This window comes from Haliotis cracherodii, unplaced genomic scaffold, assembly GCF_022045235.1.
Source record: "Haliotis cracherodii isolate W230 unplaced genomic scaffold, xgHalCrac1.p SCAF_11, whole genome shotgun sequence".
In the NCBI taxonomy this organism is placed as follows: Eukaryota; Metazoa; Mollusca; class Gastropoda; order Lepetellida; family Haliotidae; genus Haliotis; species Haliotis cracherodii.
Genome location: NW_027266266.1, coordinates 2,967,745 through 2,987,998, shown reverse-complemented (window position 1 = coordinate 2,987,998; position 20,254 = coordinate 2,967,745). Strand labels below are relative to the sequence as shown.

The following is a 20,254-nucleotide window of genomic DNA, read 5'->3' as shown; positions in this document are numbered from 1 at the left end:
GTAAAAGTCCAGTTTCCAACCTTGCCGGACTAGGCTGGAGTGGCCAGACTTGATCGTAGCGCCACCAGTGGCTATTATAAGTTATGTCTCTTCTATGTCCCTCCTATTGACCAATCAGATTCTACCTCTGATATCACTTGCATTTTCTTCAAACATTTTCTTGCCTAGTCAAGACGATCATATCGATAATCAAGATCTATTTTGTAATAAAACGGGTCTTACTTCGCGAAGTGCATCAAATCACGTGAGCACCGTAAGCACGTAAGAAACATTTACAGATTTGGAAAATATCTGTTGACGCCGAGTTGGTGGTACACATGCTTTACAAATTCTGCAATCGACCGAAATCTGCACGGCAGTTGGCGAGCCGGATGTCGATTTCGTAACGCGATTTTAATTGGGCTATGCATAGGCTCGTTAGTCCAGCCACAAAATGACTCCATAATTGCAGCCAAGTTCGGCAAGGGTGGAAACTCGACTTGTATAGTCAGTTAACTCCCTTGCCTCGGAAAGAATTCCAAGCCAGATCACTGACTCAATCTGTCAGAGACAAACACTCACTCCTTGTTCCAGTTTGACGTCATAATCAAAGAACGACAACTCTTCACGGAGCATCATTTTGTTTTCCAACACAGCGTCTATGACCAGAGTGTAATGGCGGACTTTGAACAAAGTTCAGATATGGAGAACATAGGTTTATTGTGAGATATAAGTCCTGTAATCACATTTTCTAATCACATTCATACTCAGTCAATGATTTTTTCGGATCCATAAAAAACAAGTATTTGCGTCACATAAAGCCTGCAATTTGTGACATAACTTCAACAGAAACACTCAATGGGAAACTGGTTAAAACACTGCACCAGTTAAATATCGTCATGTGTTCTACGTTATGCATTCTGTGTAGCCAATAGACAGTAGCCCAGTTTCAACGTGAGAGTAAAGTACTTTAATTACAGGATCCAGGCAGTGACAGTCGACAGTTTCCTACATATATATGCACATTCGCTTCTTTCCGTAACCGGGGCGTTGGGGTAGCCTACTGGTTAAAGCGTTCGCGTCACGCCGAAGGCCCGGGTTCGAATCCCGACATGGGTACAATGTGTGAAGCTCATTTCTGGTGTCCCCTGCCGTGATATTGCTGGAATATTGCTAAAAGTGGCGTTAAACCAAACTCTATCACTCACTCTTTCCGTAACCAATATTTCAAAATTGAATTGTTTTAGATTTCTTAGAAGTTGAAGGATGACAAAGTAGACAATTTATGGATAACTACTTTATTTTACTGTAATGGCGACGTTTCGGAAAAAAATCCTAATACCGTTGTCAAGCAAGGCAGAATTAATAAACATGGTACAAAATATATATAGTAGGTGGAGGATTAACAATAACAACTGCGTACATGAGAGATTAACATGATTGTTTCGTTGCTGGAGTTTGACTGTTTAAGGTAAAAATTGATAACATCTGACATCTTACTGACAAACTAAACGAAACACCCATCCTCAAATTAGAAGGTAAACTTACTTTGTTTCGAAATTTGAGGTCATCTAACCATAGATTAGATACCTCCAATATTAATTTGGACCCGAAAGCTTTAGCGCGAGGTTTTCAATGTATAAATACGAAATATGTTCATTCTACCACAAGAGTGTAAAACATGTGTTCTCTTGTAAGCTTACTAACACAAGGGCAAATATGCCAGCTACCCAGAAAAGGGGTCACAGGCAGTGCCAAACGTAAAGACGTTCAAGATGAATTACTTGTTATTTACTTGACTAGTTCAAAATAATGGTTTCAAAAAGACATCGTTTTTCAAAAGGAATACTCTGTCCATGGCTGTCCAAATAGTTGTTCGCAATGACAGCGTTATTTACATTTGAGAGGTGAATCAATGTTCACCATTAACGTGATGATTTACGGGTGGAAATGACCCTGCTAGTACAATCATTGCCAACGGAACCATCCTGAAGTATGGCTGAGTACCGCAGTGTGGAGCTGAAGACGACTCGGCATTGTACGACACGAGAGAGTCTGACAACTTATTTTCGTGACCGATGATTGTGTGGCACAGAGTGTTAAGTGTCTGTTTCACTTGATCGTGTGTTCTGAAATTGATTTCATCATGTTTGAAAATCTGTGGTTCTGATATTGATAGGCTAGCGATCGAATGTTTCATGCGCAAGGATTTTATGTCAAAAGGCATGTTAATTTTGAGGTATCCAATAGATTTTGAAACTTGAGCTAGAAAATATAAATAAAAAATCTTGTTTAGTAACACGAATACATTGAAATTTCATTTATCCGGGCACCTGTTATGTTAGGGACATCTGTGAAGATCAAAATATATAGTAACATGATTCATTAATCTGGACATTTGTTAATCCGGACGATTTCACTGAACGATACCGTCCGGATTAACGAGGTTTGACTGTATGTCATGTTTCTCGGTACCAAGCGGGCGTGGTAGGAGGTATAAGTGTTCCGTTAAATGACACTGGTTTAAAGTTGAATATGTCTGGCTGTCCGAAGTGGGGGTACTCGTCTGCGTCCTTGACCTTTGACCACTGGAACGGCGGTTGCTGGTCAGACGTGGGCCCCGAGATGGCATCAAACAACAGCCACTGCATCTCCCATGTCTCTACCATCTGTAACAGTGAGAAAAATATACTGTACATCTAATCCTTAACGGACCAATCAGAATGCGAGTTACAAACCGACCAATGAAACGTCGAGATAAGGAAATTAAAGAAATGGGTAAGGAGGTAACTCGTATGGCCTAGGAACCTAAGCCACCGCCAAATTTAATGGACATGAAGACACCCTTTCCATCAAAAACATTTCTGAGGGCTTTCTTATACGTGTCAGTCAGTATTTCAATGTTGAATTTCTGGCAAACTATCGCAGTCAATGGGACTTAACGCCATGTTGTTGATATCGCCAGATATATCGGTATGTGGTCACTGATACCACAACATCGAGGTTGTATTGTAACTAGCATCCTGATTGGTTCCTTAGACTGAGTAGCGTAGCAAATCAAATTGGCGAATGAAAATCAAGGGCAGGTAATTTGAGATCGCGAGAACCACGGGAATGGCTCAAAGGTCAGTGTAGGTTTACCTAAATGCGACCCCTGTATATATAGAGGAGGCTACACGCCACACAACAGTTAAAGGGGAACTAAGCGCTGGCCTTTTCACACTCGTATCAATTTTGATTTCGTTGTTTACTCTGCAATCTTAGATTTGATCGTGCATGTCAAACCAACAGTTAATGATGACCATAATTACAGTTTCACACAGGCCCTAATTACATACCTGTGAAGATCCGGGGTAGAATAAGTCTTCAGCAACCCATGCTTGCCGTAAAAGGCGACAATGCTTGTGGTAAGAGGCGACTAACGGGATCGGGTGGTCAGACTCTCTGACTTGGTTGATGCATGTCATCGTATCCCAATTGCGTGGATTGATGCTCAAGATGTCAATCACTGGATTGTCTGGTCCATACTCGACCGCCGTAATATTGCTGGGTTCGGCGAAAACAACAAACAAACAACACCACCACGACTCCACAGATACAGCTCTCCTTTAATAGTAACAACAACTAGTTATGCTCCCTCACTCATGATTCTGAATCTGACCTTCACGTCTATAGCTCCCTCCAAAGCGTATCCCAGGTCGTCGTAGAGGTAGGTCCCTGATTCGTCGTTCAGGTCGTCGCGAGCCGCGATGGCGAGGTCGGCGCTGTACCCAGGGGTGCAGTTGCACTTAGACAGGGGGTCGTGTTGGAAGTCGTTGTACCTGAAAATGGCAAAACGTTATAATTACGTCTACCTGGCCTCACCCGAATGACAAAGGTCAGGGGCAATCAGGGGTAATCATGCCGCAAATTAGCTGCGCAGAGTTGTGTCCCTTAGTTATGTCAGGATAGGCATTTTAAGGGTAAGAATGACCGACTAATTATGATCCTTGATCTATCATATAAACGTGGTTGTGGTGAACGTCTGAAATCTGTCCTTTCCTCCAATATGTATCTGACGCAGAAGAACTGAAATGTAACCACTCACTCATTCACTGCTATGACAAAACGCGTAGGGGGAGATGGGTGTGTGTGGTGGGGTTGGGGCTGGGGTTGGGGTACTGGGGTTGCCACACTTTCATCTTAAGGGTGACGGTGTACACTAATTGTAAAGGTATTTTTGGGCGGTGGCCATGTTCGATTCTACACATGGGTACAATGTGTGAAGCCCATTTCTGGTGTCCCCCATCGTAATATTGCTGGAATATTGATAAAAGCGGCGTAAAACCATACTCGCTCACTCACTCACTGTACAGGTATTTCAACAATATAACTAACTTGGTGATGTGTTAACAACTCTAACATAGTAGTCCAGTTTTGTATCTAGTCCAATGAGCTTGTTTTCCAAAACAAAAAGTATAGATATTGGATCAGGAATGGTGCGTCGTGCAGTCAGACAGAATATCATCCTGGAGAACGATTGATGCGGTACCTCATTAATTGATACAGCGTCTCTTTGTCCTTGACGTTGTGGTGATCGCGGCGGAATATCTGAGCACGGCGGCACATGTCGTGCGTGAAGTAGTCCCCATACTTGTCGACAAACTGTTGTTGGCCGCTCATGTTGAATATCTTAGGGAAATATCTGCAAAAAACATTAGGCCACAAAATTATTATTTCGAGTTCAACGAATAGTTACCATAGTTACGATCTCCACACGCACCAAAGACCTACAAGTAACCAATGCGCCTGCTCAGCACCTCAAACAACGCTATGCTACAAGCAAACTAAAACATATGAATTGATTTAAATCAATTATTTAAATTTAAGTTCAGTTATTTTTTAATTTGCCTGATATTTTAAACTACATTTCACGCTAAGCACAAGTACAGAGAAATCCTCAATAACGTATGAGGTTTCATGTATCTACTTAACTGTGGCCGTGTCATAAATTGCATACACTAACTGACAAGAAGACATGGAAGTCACCAGAAGTCATTCAAGACCATTTAATGACAGTCCGTTATCATCAATCCCATTAAAATTAGATCTTAGTTCTCGCTATGCTAAACAAAGATCTGAGGACATCCCATTAGGGGTCACGTCAGAACGACCTTTCATCCAATCAATCAGAGCGTCGCTTACCAAATCATGAAAGTGACAGTCGGAATGTGTTTTCTAATCATGCAACCACGAAATATTTAACACGGGGTATTCTGAACGACAGATACGGGTTTTATAATCATATCCATACAATCTAGGCCATCTATAAGCCATTTCAGAAAGTTTTTCTTATCAGTTTTAATTTTTTTAATCGAGAATACGTCAAGATATGTTTCGAAGAGTAGTCGCCAGTTTGAAAATGGTGTCGTAAAGCTCGAGCAAGCTTCCTTCTGATTGGCTAATGTCGATTTCTTGTCAGTCATTTCATTGGTCGGTCAAAATTCGCTAAAGGTCGTTCTGACGTGATCCGTAATGGGATGTCCTCAGATCTTTGTTTGGCGGTAGCCAAAACTAAGAACTGATTTTAATGATTTTAATTTCATCGCAAATGCAAGGCTAACATGGCACAATGTCATACGGACAGCACGAGGTTACATTAAAAAGTAGGAATCGGGTGCTCCGAATTGTTGAACCGGAAACGAAATGGCAGACAAACGAAATTACACCCCACGACATGTACACAGCATGGGCAATAGACGAATAGCCTTACTGTTCTTATTATTATTGAACAGCATTCATTCAAGTACTTTATGACACTTACTTACAAAGCACAGGATCGACAGGTTCCTCTTTCTGAAATAACGTGTTTATCTACACATTTACCCGTGGTATTAAAATACGGACAGCACCGAGATTGTGATATAAGCGATGGTGCACACCAGAAAAAAACAAGCAAAGAGATTTATTATCGCTGGCTTCAGATGAGGGTCAGTCGAGAAACCGGAAACAGTCATATTTCTTTTTGGCCTTACGCAATGTTATAGCTGGCCCAGTAGGTGTTTTTCGTTAAGACGTCAGTCACATCTGCATATTCAACGTAGCCCCTGAAATTAAACAGTTATTAACAGATAACACATTATTAAATTGACATTTCAGAGATTCTGCACATACTTTCGGCTCCGGAGATTACTGTGTGTGTAATGTGGGACACAAAAAGAGGACTTTACCCAAATCAGAACGGCTTCGTTTTAGCATTGACCTTCATTCGTCAACTTGATTCAGAGACAATATCTGTAATTATATTATTTCATGGTCTCTGCTTGAATTCATTCCATTCATTTTAGGTTGTATGAGTGAGGATGGTTTTAACAAACGTCACGCTAAAACATTATGGACACGTCATAAATGGGCTTCACAATTATCCCATCCCACCAACGAGGCGGAGCCACGAACAGGAGACAAGTGCTATAAAACCTAACGAGGGACGCATAAAGATCCCATGTACCCCGAGTGTTCCTGCTACAACGAATCTATCGTACCGCCATATTTTAATATGACTTAAAAGAATTCAAATAAATTCAAAATTGATAGATTGAGCTGAGGTTAGCTTACGCGATGTGACGTGTCTTCCGTTGACTCGGAAAAAGCGTGTGGCTTTTTGCTTGGAAGCGGGGTATAAAGGATTTATTCTGCCTCTCAAAAATCCACGTGCAGCCTGACTTGCTCGTGGAGGGGCATAAGAGCTTTATTCCCCCGCTGAGATGTTTATTTCCCTCCAAGGTGGGATAGATAGTATTTTATCAAGATCATGTGGATCAGTCAGGTATCATCATCCTCACATGGAGGAATGCTACAATAAGTTATTGACCCTGCGTACAATACGCTGTTGAATCTCCTACAGTTCCTGTAGCCACTGCACACAGGGTGAGTACTTACGGCATCTGTTCTACGATCGTCAGTACCCCCGGGGGTATAGTTTCTTGGACTAATTTTTGGTCCACAACCATCCACTGGTTGTTGTAGCTGTAACACACAGTTAAAACAAGTTGAAAAACAAAAACATCTAAAAGAGACCCCATTTTGTGATGTTTCAAACATAAGACAAAGGGAGATAACTCAAGTAAACTGTCAAATATACGCTCTTCAAAGTCTCCATTAGTGATAATAATACTACAACTGGGCGATAAAGTGAAAACTCACATCTGGGATTTACTAATCACCTGTCTGAACCAATTGTATCCGGGCAGATATCGCATACATTTCCCACTATTAGTTTCTACAAGAGTCGCACTTTATGCCAACACCCCGCTGTGATATTGCTGGAATACTGCTAAAAGCTGCGTAAAATCATACTCACTCACTCATTTATGCCAACGATGTGAAAGTCTTGTCATTGACCACTGGTCGATCGACTGATAAATGCAATGAATTATTTGCTCTTACGCCACAATCAGCAGTATTCCAGCTACATCAGGGTGACACGTAAATCGTGTATAAAACCAGTGGTTGATATTATGAACAACGCTCTTCACCAACGGCGCACGATGACAAGTAAAAAGCCATGTTGGGGAAACCCACAAATACGGGTCTGGTGCTGGAGAACCTGAAAACATAACCAAATTCAATCGAGGGTTCGAACCCATGATCATGATGTCTTCCCGGACGTAGCTCCGCACAGCGAATTGCGGCGCTTCAGACAACTGGGTCCGTGCTTTTACGTCCAGATTTATGGGTTAACACATTGTTTCAGTTTTTGAATCTACACATAACATCCATAATCGTAATCAAACTGTATCTTGCTTTCGACCTCATGATCATGGGTTTCTGAAACGCCCGAGGAGAGGCAACTCTGTACACCGAATTGCAGCGCTTGGACTACTGGGCTACGGGTGCTCCCGTTGTGTAGTGGACTCACGTGCCGCTGTTGTAGCGGGTGAAGTTGAGCACCCACTCCTGTCCCGTCGTGGCAAGTCTGTTGGCCGCCCACACCCTCACGGGCTCCAACACGCACCCCTCGGGCTTCGTGTGCTGGTACAGGGCGGGGTTGTTGTTGGGGATGGTTGTTTCCATGGAGACCTGAAGTCAACAAACATGATGCAATCGACAACACAACACCGTCTTTCGATTTTATGATATTTTTATTTCAGGATAGTCTATTACTTTCGGTTTACGTTCTTCTTGACAATATTCAGCATTTTTACGGAAGTGACTCGAAAATGGGTTACGATTTGGCATGTTTGGCGTGGGGTCCTGTGCACAGCACCAGGTCACAATCAGGCGAAGTTCAGTTACGTTGGTTTTGAATGTGTGACCAAATTCGCCAGATGTTGACTTGAGCTTCGTTCCTGACCCACACAGAAGCACATGTTACACATGTGGTGTGCCTCTGTTAACCCAGCAGTGAAGGGGTACCCGGTAGGTAATGTGACTGTTAACCTTATAGCGCCTCACAGGCAGCTTGTGTTATATATATATTATAGGGACTCGAACCCGCATCTTTGGCTGAGTCGCACACTCCCGAACCTCTATAGGCAACCCTACAATCTTCCACACTGTCGGTAAGGCGTTTAAAGGAAGCCATCGAATGATACATCGAGGCTGGATGACAAAAGTAACACGTGACCAAAAAAACGTCACAATGGATTCTTCTCAGTCTGCACAGTTGGGACTCACGTGTAGTAAACCCATGACCCTGAACATAGCGTGATACTGGAAGCCTCATTTTGGGATTAATTAACTATGATATAAATGCAACTGAAGTAAAAATATCATCATCCATGTCTAACTGGCTGTGGGGAAGCCTTGCGATTTTAATTAAGTGTTGGCCCAACACGCTGGAGGACCAGGTTTGACCCTGTTGGGTTTTATGCCCAAAGCCCATTTCTGTGCTTCATCCATGTGTTTTGCCTGGATTGGTTCTAAAAATGCGCTGAACAAGATTTACTTTAAAATAAACAAGTATGAATATACATACAAATAAATCGGTAAGTATGGCTATACAATGATTTTAACAATATCAAGGCTGGGGGCACAAGAAATTGGTTGAAACATTGTAAACACGAAAGAGTTCGAACCCGGCTTGATAGCAGATGAGCAAACACTTTAACCATTGGGCTATCCCACCGTCCCTGAATAGGTTTAACGTAATGTTCGCCTACCATCAAGGAGGAGAGCACGTAGAAGTCGTCGGAGGAGACCAGGTAGCCGGGGTAGGAGGAGAGCGTGGAAACGCTGCCCATGGGTAGCATACCTGAAGACACAAGGAGGTAGAGGAGTGAGTGAGTGAGTTGAGTTAAAGACCACTTTGAGATGTCGTTCACGGCACGTCAGCTTAATGTGGAAAGAAATACCTGCAATTGATTCCTCAGGGTCCCCGTCGGAATTACGTCACATGTTTTGACACGGTTTTTTTATAAACTGCTGACCAAAGAATGTATACACTTGAAATTTAGACTTGACCAAAAATTTACAAACGTTATCAAAACGTTACTATTCGGCACACCAGACAGTTCGTTATACCTCACTATTCGGCACTCCCCACTATTCGTCATATCCGAATATACGTAGTATCCCACTAATCGTCACACCCGACTATTCGTAATATCCAACTATTCGTCACACCCAACTATTCGTAATGTTCCACTCTTCGTAATTTCCGACAATTGGTAACAGCACACTATGCGACTTATCCGAATATTCGTAATATCAAACTATTCGTAATATCCCTATATTCGTGATATCCCACTATGCGTTTACCGTTTTGGTGAAGCCCTAACAACATGTACAGTTGCAGTCACGTCAGAGAACTGTCTTCCTCCTAACCCTCGAAAATCCCACGACTGTATATAGTTTCATTGGTTGAGGCACGTGTACTGATATCTGTATTTTTTTCATGGACAGTGTTATCGAGGGATATAACCAATCTGATAAACGTATCATGATCCGATAAATATGCACATGAGGAACTACTTTTATCAAGCTTTATACGAAGATGCAATGTATACTTTCTCAATACACTACTGCTTAACATCCCAAACAAGTACGGATAGGGGTTTCCCGAGGTGTATGTGTTCCCGTCAACAAAACACAGCAGTAAATTATTTGGCACTTTGTAGCTGAGGTAACAGTGTATTCATACAGTTTCTTAAGTGACGTCAGTGAGTGTTTTGTTGTTTAACGCCGCACTCAGCAATATCCCAGCTATATATCGGCGGTCTGTAAATAATCGAGTCTGGTTCAGACAGTCAAGTGATTGATATCATGAGCATCGATCTACGCAATTGGGTTGCTGAAGTCCTATTCTAACCCGGATCATCACAGTTCTAAATGAGTGAAATGACCTCAGCAGTTCATATAATAAAAACATTATAACCGTCGTGCGTTTCCGGATCGCAATTTTAATATATTCGCTCGAGCTCGAATATGTATTATTATCACCAATGGCTTCCACAATACATTTTGTATTTGTAATAAATGATATATTACCAACTCCATAAATAAATGATATATTACCAACTCCATTGACCTACAGCCTACCTTGCATGACGTCAGTCAGACTGTACTGTAGGGTGTATCTCTTACACATCTTACCCTGCATGACGTCAGTCAGACTGTACTGTAGGGTGTATCTCTTACACATCTTACCCTGCATGGCGTCAGTCAGACTGTACTTAAGGGTGTATCTCTTACACATCTTACCTTGCATGGCGTCAGTCAGACTGTACTGTAGGGTGTATCTCTTACACATCTTACCCTGCATGGAGTCAGTCAGACTGTACTTAAGGGTGTATCTCTTACACATCTTACCCTGCATGGAGTCAGTCAGACTGTACTGAAGGGTGTATCTCTTACACATCTTACCCTGCATGACGTCAGTCAGACTGTACTGTAGGGTGTATCTCTTACACATCTTACCCTGCATGGAGTCAGTCAGACTGTACTGTAGGGTGTATCTCTTACACATCTTACCCTGCATGGAGTCAGTCAGACTGTACTGAAGGGTGTATCTCTTACACATCTTACCCTGCATGACGTCAGTCAGACTGTACTGAAGGGTGTATCTCTTACACATCTTACCCTGCATGGAGTCAGTCAGACTGTACTGTAGGGTGTATCTCTTACACATCTTACCCTGCATGGCGTCAGTCAGACTGTACTGAAGGGTGTATCTCTTGAGCATGCGCACCATGGTTTTGTAGTGGGACCACGTGTTGTGGGAGACGAAGACGTCCTTGAACTCGGGGTTGAGCTTGACGATGGCGGAACAGTGACCACGTCGTGGCTGGTCGACCTTGACGCCGGGTTTGTGAAGCGCTATCTCCAGGTCTTCCACGTCGTCGCTGATCTGGAACATGCTGGACGCGGGAGAGGAAACTATACCAACAAGACATTGTAAATCAAACTATTTTGCCATCATTAACGTCTTCTGTTGTTCGAGATACCTCATCTCCTCACAGGTTTTCAGTGATCCATTCATTTACGTTGCACCCACTATTTTGCCATTTAGGCCAAAAGGAATCAGTTTAGGTGGATAATTGAGACTGGTTACTCTCTGGCGTTGAGGTTTTATATTATAGCTTTGTATTAGTCAGTGAGAAAAGAAGCAGGCAAAATAAAAAATATATTGTTGTGATATTCAAATTGGGGTATTTCCTACAAATAAACCATTTAATATCATGTCATTTCATTTCAAATAATATCATAAAATATGTTTCGTTAATGTACTATTGCCATAATCGCTTGTTTATGAATTAGGACGTGAAATCAGCAACCAATACGTGGTTATGTCGATAAGATGCACATGTACGTGTACAAAGCATGGCGTCCCCCATCTTCTCTTCTCTTCTCATCTTCAGCGTGTCCTCTAGCCTAACAAAGACTCTAGTCTCTAGGCTTTGATATAGGCTTCTCGACACTCTTGCCTCGGGAAGATGTGCGTCCCATCAAACAGTCCCATCTGTCTATCCAGATGAGTGAGCGAGTGTAGTCTTACACCACTTATACAATGTCCCTGCAATATCACGCCGGGGGACACCAGAAATGGGCTTCACACATAGTACCCATGTGAGGAATCGAACCCCGGTCTTCGGCAAGACGAGCGAACGCTTTAACCACCAGACTTCTTCACCTCCCTCTATCCATATATAAATTCTACTCACAAAGTCTGATGCGGCTTAATTGCAATATCAACCCCGTTATAACGTATTCTAGTCGTAAGATGCGGCTAACGGGATCGGGTGGTCAGGCTCGCTGACTTGATTGATGCATGTCATCGTATTCTAATTGCGTGAATCGATGTTCATAATGTCAGTCACTGGACTGTCTGGTCCAGACTCGATTATTCACAGACCGCCGTTATATAACTTCTTTGAGAGGCATTTCGATATAGCTGGACTATTGCTGAGTGCGGCGTTAAACAACAAACAAACAAACAAAATGTGCTGTGTTGGTGACAACTTCTGTTTTCCCTTTTGTGAACCAAGACCTGTATGTAGATTTGACAACTCGAGTATATGCTCTGTAAACCCATTGAGCGTTTTGGGACATTGACCATAACAACAGTCCACAAAACAATTTATTTGTAACGAGGCAGTGGATAATGACAACTCTGTGACGTCACATAAGTGGCAATGAACAACCCTGTACCTGTAGTGAACCCTGAACGACCTTTGACCACTCAATCAAATTGCAGGATGCGTGGGTTCTTTAGCCAATCAGATATCAGCATTCTAAAACGCATCGATATCAGCATTCTAAACCACATCGATAAGGTAAAGTCGATTGTAAGAAAGGAAAACTCACACAGAACAGAAACATCCCTTCAATGATACTCCGTTATATACAACATACTGACGTGACCTTTATTACTTACATGTGGAACTTGCCGATTTACTTAGTTTGCGAGATGCAGAAATCAGATGTGCTGCTTTAAATGCTTTGTTCACTCGTATCATAATTATGAAGCGTTGACGCTGATTGACGGATTCGAAAGTTCATCTGACATGACTTTCTCTGGGGGTGTTTTAAGATCTGCACGCAGAGAGGTATCGTATCGGATTAAAAGATCTAATTTGAATGAGATTGTTGCTGTACTTACTACAACCCGAATGGATCTATGTCCAGCGATGGCCTCTGAGGGTCATTGTTGTAGCCGTCGGACATCCCCCGCAGCTGGGTGTAGAACATCTCCACCTGGGACACAGAAAATACACTCGTGAACACTCGGCTTATTCCGCTAGTGATATTTATTTTTTTTTACCGCACGATTCCTCCCCATACAGTCGTGTATCACACAGGAGCCGTTCATGGTTACAGCCACTTGCCATTTTAATGTCAGTGAATGAGCGTGCCTTCATAATTAGTCTCAGCTTCCTTGGGTTTGGATACCACACAGAAGTGCAACCTGTATACCCTCAGGAGTTCAGCTTGCCGAGCACGTTTACCCATCCAACTACTATCCGCCACTTTACCTGATGTGTGAAATATGCGTTATTCACAGGATCGCGTGCCACCAGTAGGCTGATCACCAGTCTGCGCAGAACAAGGATGCAGTGGGAAACGGTAATCTTTCAAAACTCCGCGTTACCACAATTTAAACTACAAACGTTTCCTGTCAAGTGGGTATGTCGGGGTATCGAGGAACCCATCTCAAAATCACCCTGGAATTATATTGGGAAAATAACATACAATTTCAAGGAAACGCATATATCTACTTGATGTAATGTCAAAATGTGGCCCCCGTGAGGAACTTGCTGGAATTCCCGCCATGGTAAAAAGCTAGAATATTGCTTAAAGCTGTGTAAAACAATACTAACTCACTCTTGCGCTCACCTATTCGCTGATCTGTTTCTTCATGTATAGAATCAGAATTTCTGCTCGTATTAGCAAAGTCTTAACAAGGTAATTTGGCCAAGAAGTATTACTTAAGCTTCATATCGATGATCTAATAAGGTGCAATAACCATCAAGAATGCATAAAGATTCGGAATGACGAAACACTCTCCACAAGACATGACAAGAGGGATGGCTTCAACTTTCCAATGGTCAACTTCCCCATCATGTCAAGCAATATTCCAGCAGCTCCAGCCTTTGGTGTCTACATTTCACAACTTTTAAGATACAATAAAGCATGTTCTTTCTACGGGGATTTCAAAGTGCATCATACAGCTCTTGCTCAGAAGTTGTTTGATCAAGGTTACAACATTCAAGGCCTCAGTACAGCTTTCAAACAGTTTTATGTTAGACATGTGGAAGACATTTCCAAATTTGACGCATCAGAGACAAAATCGATGTTCGATACAATTCCCTGTTTTGACTTGTATACCAAATGTTCCTGTGTTTATTTCAGGTGAACCATTGACTTGCCTTTGCATGTGTTTGTGTCTGGTGCCACAGGTGGGGCAGGGTACGCTCATCTTGTTCGTGAACACCAGGTGTCATTACTATTTGATACACACATGCCCTGGATATAGTCGGAATCGTGCAATCGACTCTGTTATTGAAAGATATTTCTTGGGAATATGGAAAGGTTGTTTTGGCTTTTATTTATATAATATTCATCGCTGTGTTTGTCTGGTCCGGTTTGATTACTTATGTGGTGTAACTTGTATATCACTGACTGCGGTGTTAAACATCACGAAACGTCACACCTGGAACTGGCTGCGGCGTTCAACGACATTCACTCACTCACTTACCTGATGCCAGTAGGTGTCATCGGGGTTGTTCTTGATTGAGGTTCGAATCCAGTTTAAGTTGGTCTCGAGGAAGTCGCGCAGACGCCGGCAGTAGGCGGAGTAGGGTTCATCGCAGTAGCCGGCCATGGTGTTCTCCCAGTGCATGGTGATGAGGTCACGTGTGACGTAGCCCTCCACCAAGCCGGCAGCGTAGGCCAACATGGAATCGTTGTACTTGGCATGGTATTCATGATACAGCGTGCCGACTTCAAGATAACCCCAGCTGTGATAGTAGAACATCAAAGTATGGAATATGAAGAATATGAAGAATATAGTGAATAATCGGGAATAACGAATAGTCGCATTTAGTGAACATGTGGCTGTAGGGACCGGTCGGAATTATGACGAATAGTTACATTTAGTGACTATATGGCTATAGGGAACGTGACGGATATATGACGAATAGTTGTATCTAGTGACTATATGGCTATAGGGACCGGTCGGAATTATGACGAATAGTTACATTTAGTGACTATATGGCTATAGGGAACGGACGGATATATGACGAATAGTTGTATTTAGTGACTATATGGCTATATAGGGAACGGGCGGATATATGACGAATAGTTGTATTTAGTGACTATATGGCTATAGGGAACGGACGGATATATGACGAATAGTATTTAGTGACTATATGGCTATAGGGAACGGACGGATATATGACGAATAGTTGTATTTAGTGACTATATGGCTATATAGGGAACTGACGGATATATGACGAATAGTTGTATTTAGTGACTATATGGTTATAGGGAACGGACGGATATATGACGAATAGTTGTATTTAGTGACTATATGGCTATAGGGAACGGGCGGATATATGACGAATAGTTACATTTAGTGACTATATGGCTATAGGTAACGGGCGGATATATGACGAATAGTTACATTTAGTGACTATATGGCTATAGCGAACGGGCGGATATATGACGAATAGTTGTATTTAGTGACTATATGGCTATAGGGAACGGGCGGATATATGACGAATAGTTGTATTTAGTGACTATATGGCTATATAGGGAACGGGCGGATATATGACGAATAGTTGTATTTAGTGACTATATGGCTATAGGTAACGGACGGATATATGACGAATAGTATTTAGTGACTATATGGCTATAGGGAACGGACGGATATATGACGAATAGTTGTATTTAGTGACTATATGGCTATATAGGGAACTGACGGATATATGACGAATAGTTGTATTTAGTGACTATATGGTTATAGGGAACGGACGGATATATGACGAATAGTTGTATTTAGTGACTATATGGCTATAGGGAACGGGCGGATATATGACGAATAGTTACATTTAGTGACTATATGGCTATAGGGAACGGGCGGATATATGACGAATAGTTACATTTAGTGACTATATGGCTATAGCGAACGGGCGGATATATGACGAATAGTTGTATTTAGTGACTATATGGCTATAGGGAACGGGCGGATATATGACGAATAGTTGTATTTAGTGACTATATGGCTATATAGGTAACGGGCGGATATATGACGAATAGTTGTATCTAGTGACTATATGGCTATATAGGTAACGGGCGGATATATGACGAATAGTTGTATTTAGTGACTATATGGCTATAGGTAACGGGCGGATATATGACGAATAGTTGTATTTAGTGACTATATGGCTACAGGGAACGGTCGGATATAGGACGAATAGTTGTATTTAGTGAATATATGGCTATGGGGAATCATGTCCTGCTTCCTGCTTATATGGTATGCAAATTGTCAAGGTGACTTAAAAATGTGAGTCTTTGAGAAATATTGATCTTAATTTCAATTTAAATGTTAAAGGCACAAGATTCTTTTATGCCCTATGTTGTTTCAGTAACCAAATAGAGACATATTTCGTCTACACATGTATGTATTTATCATGGCTACGCGATAAATCGCAAAGAACAAAGAAGAACGAAGCGTGGTTTATTTCACGATAAAACATTGTTCTATCATGACGTCATTTCTGGATGGGTACAATGTGTGGAGCCCATTTCTGGTGTCCCCCGCAGAGATATTGCTGGAATATTGCTAAAAGCGGCATAAAACCATACACACTCACTCATTTCTGGAGATTCGAACATGCGCTCGCAACTTGATGACGTCGTATATTGGACGACGTTATTTTTGAGAGGGGAGTGTCTGGTGAGTTGTACCCCATAGAGGTAGCTTAGCAACGCAGATAAACGCGATGGCCGAACGGTTGCATCCAAAAGCGGGAGAGGTATGACAATCGCTTTTGGGAGAAATGGTTCATGTAATCAACATGAGGATATGAGAATATGCGGGAAATACCCACCTGTGCATAAAATGGACTTGTCCAACATTTCCGAAGTCGGATTCTCTTGAGGGAGTCATCAATATTGAAAAACGGATAAGTATTTTAAAGCTTTACATTTTATCATCATCCTTAAAACGGCTGCACATAATGTTGACATCTCATATAAGACATAAACAACTCGTGGTCGTTGTTTATCGTACAACAAAACACTGCAGGGAGAACAAACCACTCGGAATAAACAACTCCCACTGGTCGTTTATTTCTTAAATAGAAAGTGCTTTTGATACGATATAGATACGATCTGGTATCACGATCCGATACAACATCAGGTGAATGAGGTCGTCTATCAGGTTCTACTATGACTGAGCTCCATATAGTTAAGCGTTGCTTATGTGATCGCAAAATATTGCTTCTTGTCCCATAGATATACGATGCCTGATGCGCGAATGCTTACAAACATTGGCGCAAATCAGCTGGCACTTATCATAAATGAGGCGGTTCACTTATGCCTTGTATTCCTACGCGACATCTAACGTTACTTTGGGAAGGAAAATATGGCTCAGACTTCAGTCATTTTAAGAATGACATTATAGGATAAAGGGATTATTACTCTAGTGTGCTTCCGTGTCGTAAATATCATCTATTAAAAATAAAATATATGTATTATGATCGCTAAAGGATTGAATAATACGAGTAGAATTCCAAATATACCGATATTTACCATACGAAAACACACTTGCCAAATCATCTTTGTGTAATACGGTAAAACATATTTAATTCAAAAAGTCATGAACAAAACCATAGACATCCAAAAGGCGAGTGCCCTCGTGACATCAATCCATGACGCATTTATTTCGTATACGTATTTCTTCTCCAAGCAATGTACCTGCCTAATGATTTATGAATTACATACAGTGTTACTTGACTATTTAACAAAGCTTATTTGTACCATGCCACATCGGATTCTTTAATTGTATACTCCCTTACAGTAACCTACACTCTACACATTCATTCTACTCATCACATTTCATTGCTAAATACAATGTTAATTCCTAATGCAGGATATTTACCATCCCCAAACACACTCGCGTGATAACCTCTATATCTCATCCAAGCGATATCTCCTGTGGGAGCCAGTTTTGGATGATATATATATATATATCCTATCATTCGGTATAAAGGCTACAGGCCCATGTACAAGAATTCAGCAGGAATTATTTGACCGTGTAAAGAATACCGACGAGCACAGAAATATTACTTCAATGCAGCTGCGCTTTGGGAGCCGATGTCAGGGTGCTCACAAGCGACATCGGTGTCAGTCCTGGGTGCTCAGTGAGTGAGTGAGTGTAGGGTTGAAACACTGATGACAATTGCATTGATGACGACAAGAATTACATGTCACACAGGGGAACAATAATGTCACGCTACTTTAACCTGCTGGATATTGCTTCAGAAATAGCTGTTCATAATAGCATCTCACCCCATTTTAGACAAACTGTTTGTTATTCAAACAAATATTTAAAATTTTTGAAAACAACTTTTTTCAGAAATTTTAAAGTGAGACACAGTCACACGAGAAAAATATCTTTAATGTGCTAAAGTACTACACGTCCTAGTTCGCCGTACTTCCTCCAATAACTCGCCCGGCACGCAAACACGTGGTCGACTTCATAGCGGAAGGGATATAGACTAAACACAGCGACATTGTCATATCATATTTACTAATCCTTGCCATAACAATGTACACATGCTTCTTGACGTAATACCGACAGGGACACTCTTTGAAGTAGACGTGTACACGGTTTAAGGAAAAGGCATAGCAATATTAATAAATCAATATTTCTCTTCACAATAATGTTGCCTTACACAGCAATATTTCAGTTTCTTCAGGGCTCTACGTAAATATTAAATCACGACTCTGCTAGGCAAGCTGGTGGTTGATGGCAACGACCCAACCCTTCCAGACACCATGATAATACATATTTCCATAGATTATGATTGATCATGTGCAACATTACTTCAGTATGATTTAAAAATAAATTGAGAAGATTAAAAGTTGATATTTTTCATATTCAGCATCATGATAAATACTTTCTCAGCCAATAATATATTAATATATTAATATTAATATTAGGATAGATGATTGAGTGAGTGCGCGCGAGAAAAAACCCCGCATTATCAAATTTGAAAATATACTTTAACACACTATGTACTTAATTAAAAATAAAATATATAAATAAAATATTAATTTGACACAAACATTAATTAAGGCATAAAGAAAAGTGATTAATTGATTTATAGGGTAAAACCTCCCAGTTTATGATATCGTCGCGTATTTCAGCACAATGTTTAATGTCCAGGACAATATACTTGGCAATTAAAGTGAACTAACCCAGTCTCATTGACAGAGTTGATGAACTGTGCCCACGCCAGGGCATGCTTTGTGTCGCGTCCCTCACGTATCTGGAACCGTCCACTGGTTTCATCATATACGGCGTGAACGTTGACCTTATTGGCTTCTTCACCTCCAACCACCGACAACAACACCGACAACACCACAACATGCACGGCGGTCGCCATCTTGACTGCCATGTGACTCGTCTTGATCATGTGACTTTGTAAAGATAGTGTCTATGTTATCAAGACATATCTCATCACAGGAACAGTTCTTGGCCAAGTGAATAGATACATGTACTGTTATGTTGTTAAGCGCTAAAGAATATGATTTCGTTGTATTGACGTTACAAATCTGGCAACACTTTGAGTTCCTCCATTAATTGTGTCGCAGTGTTATTTTTGAGGTACCTGAACTAAATTGCAAAAAAAGTTCCGACATTATTTTTCCTAAACATGTTGCCCAGCGACTAATAGCCTCATGGAAAAGGTACAACCATCGTAATAATACCCAGATGCAGAACAGCTTCCCCGTACTCAATTCTTCTCCTTGTAGTTAGACGTTTATTGACTGCCAGTAAATCTAAACTTTATTTCGTCACAATAGCAATCTTATTAAAATCAGACCTAAGTTCTCGCTGCCACCAAGCTTTGTTTAGTGACAGCGAGGACTTAGGTCTGATTTTAATGAGTTGTCACACTAGTCAATGAAAGTTATTATCGATGACAATAATAATAGTTCTTCCCATCGATGATAATCCTGACTGCATGGCCACCTTGCCGTGAGACTACAGGGACGTGAGCCTCTAGTTGCTCACTTTCAAGTCTGGGAATCAAACCCATGATCATTGGATTCTGGAATGGCGAAG

The 20,254-nt window shown here is 41.4% G+C and overlaps 1 protein-coding gene across 1 annotated transcript; it reads right to left on the bottom strand.

Moving 5' to 3' along the window:
- Nucleotides 1–2,282: 2,282 nt before the first annotated feature.
- On the bottom strand, nucleotides 2,283–19,583 carry LOC139455231 (putative phospholipase B-like 2). Its single transcript, XM_071236776.1, has 11 exons — nucleotides 19,384–19,583; nucleotides 14,654–14,915; nucleotides 13,058–13,152; nucleotides 11,092–11,315; nucleotides 9,120–9,211; nucleotides 7,877–8,037; nucleotides 6,898–6,984; nucleotides 5,994–6,065; nucleotides 4,511–4,663; nucleotides 3,641–3,800; nucleotides 2,283–2,648 (listed from the first exon to the last, which is right to left on the bottom strand). The coding sequence occupies exons 1-11, from the start codon at nucleotides 19,581–19,583 to the stop codon at nucleotides 2,439–2,441; spliced, it is 1,716 nt and encodes a 571-aa protein (XP_071092877.1). The 3' UTR covers nucleotides 2,283–2,438.
- Nucleotides 19,584–20,254: the final 671 nt, after the last annotated feature.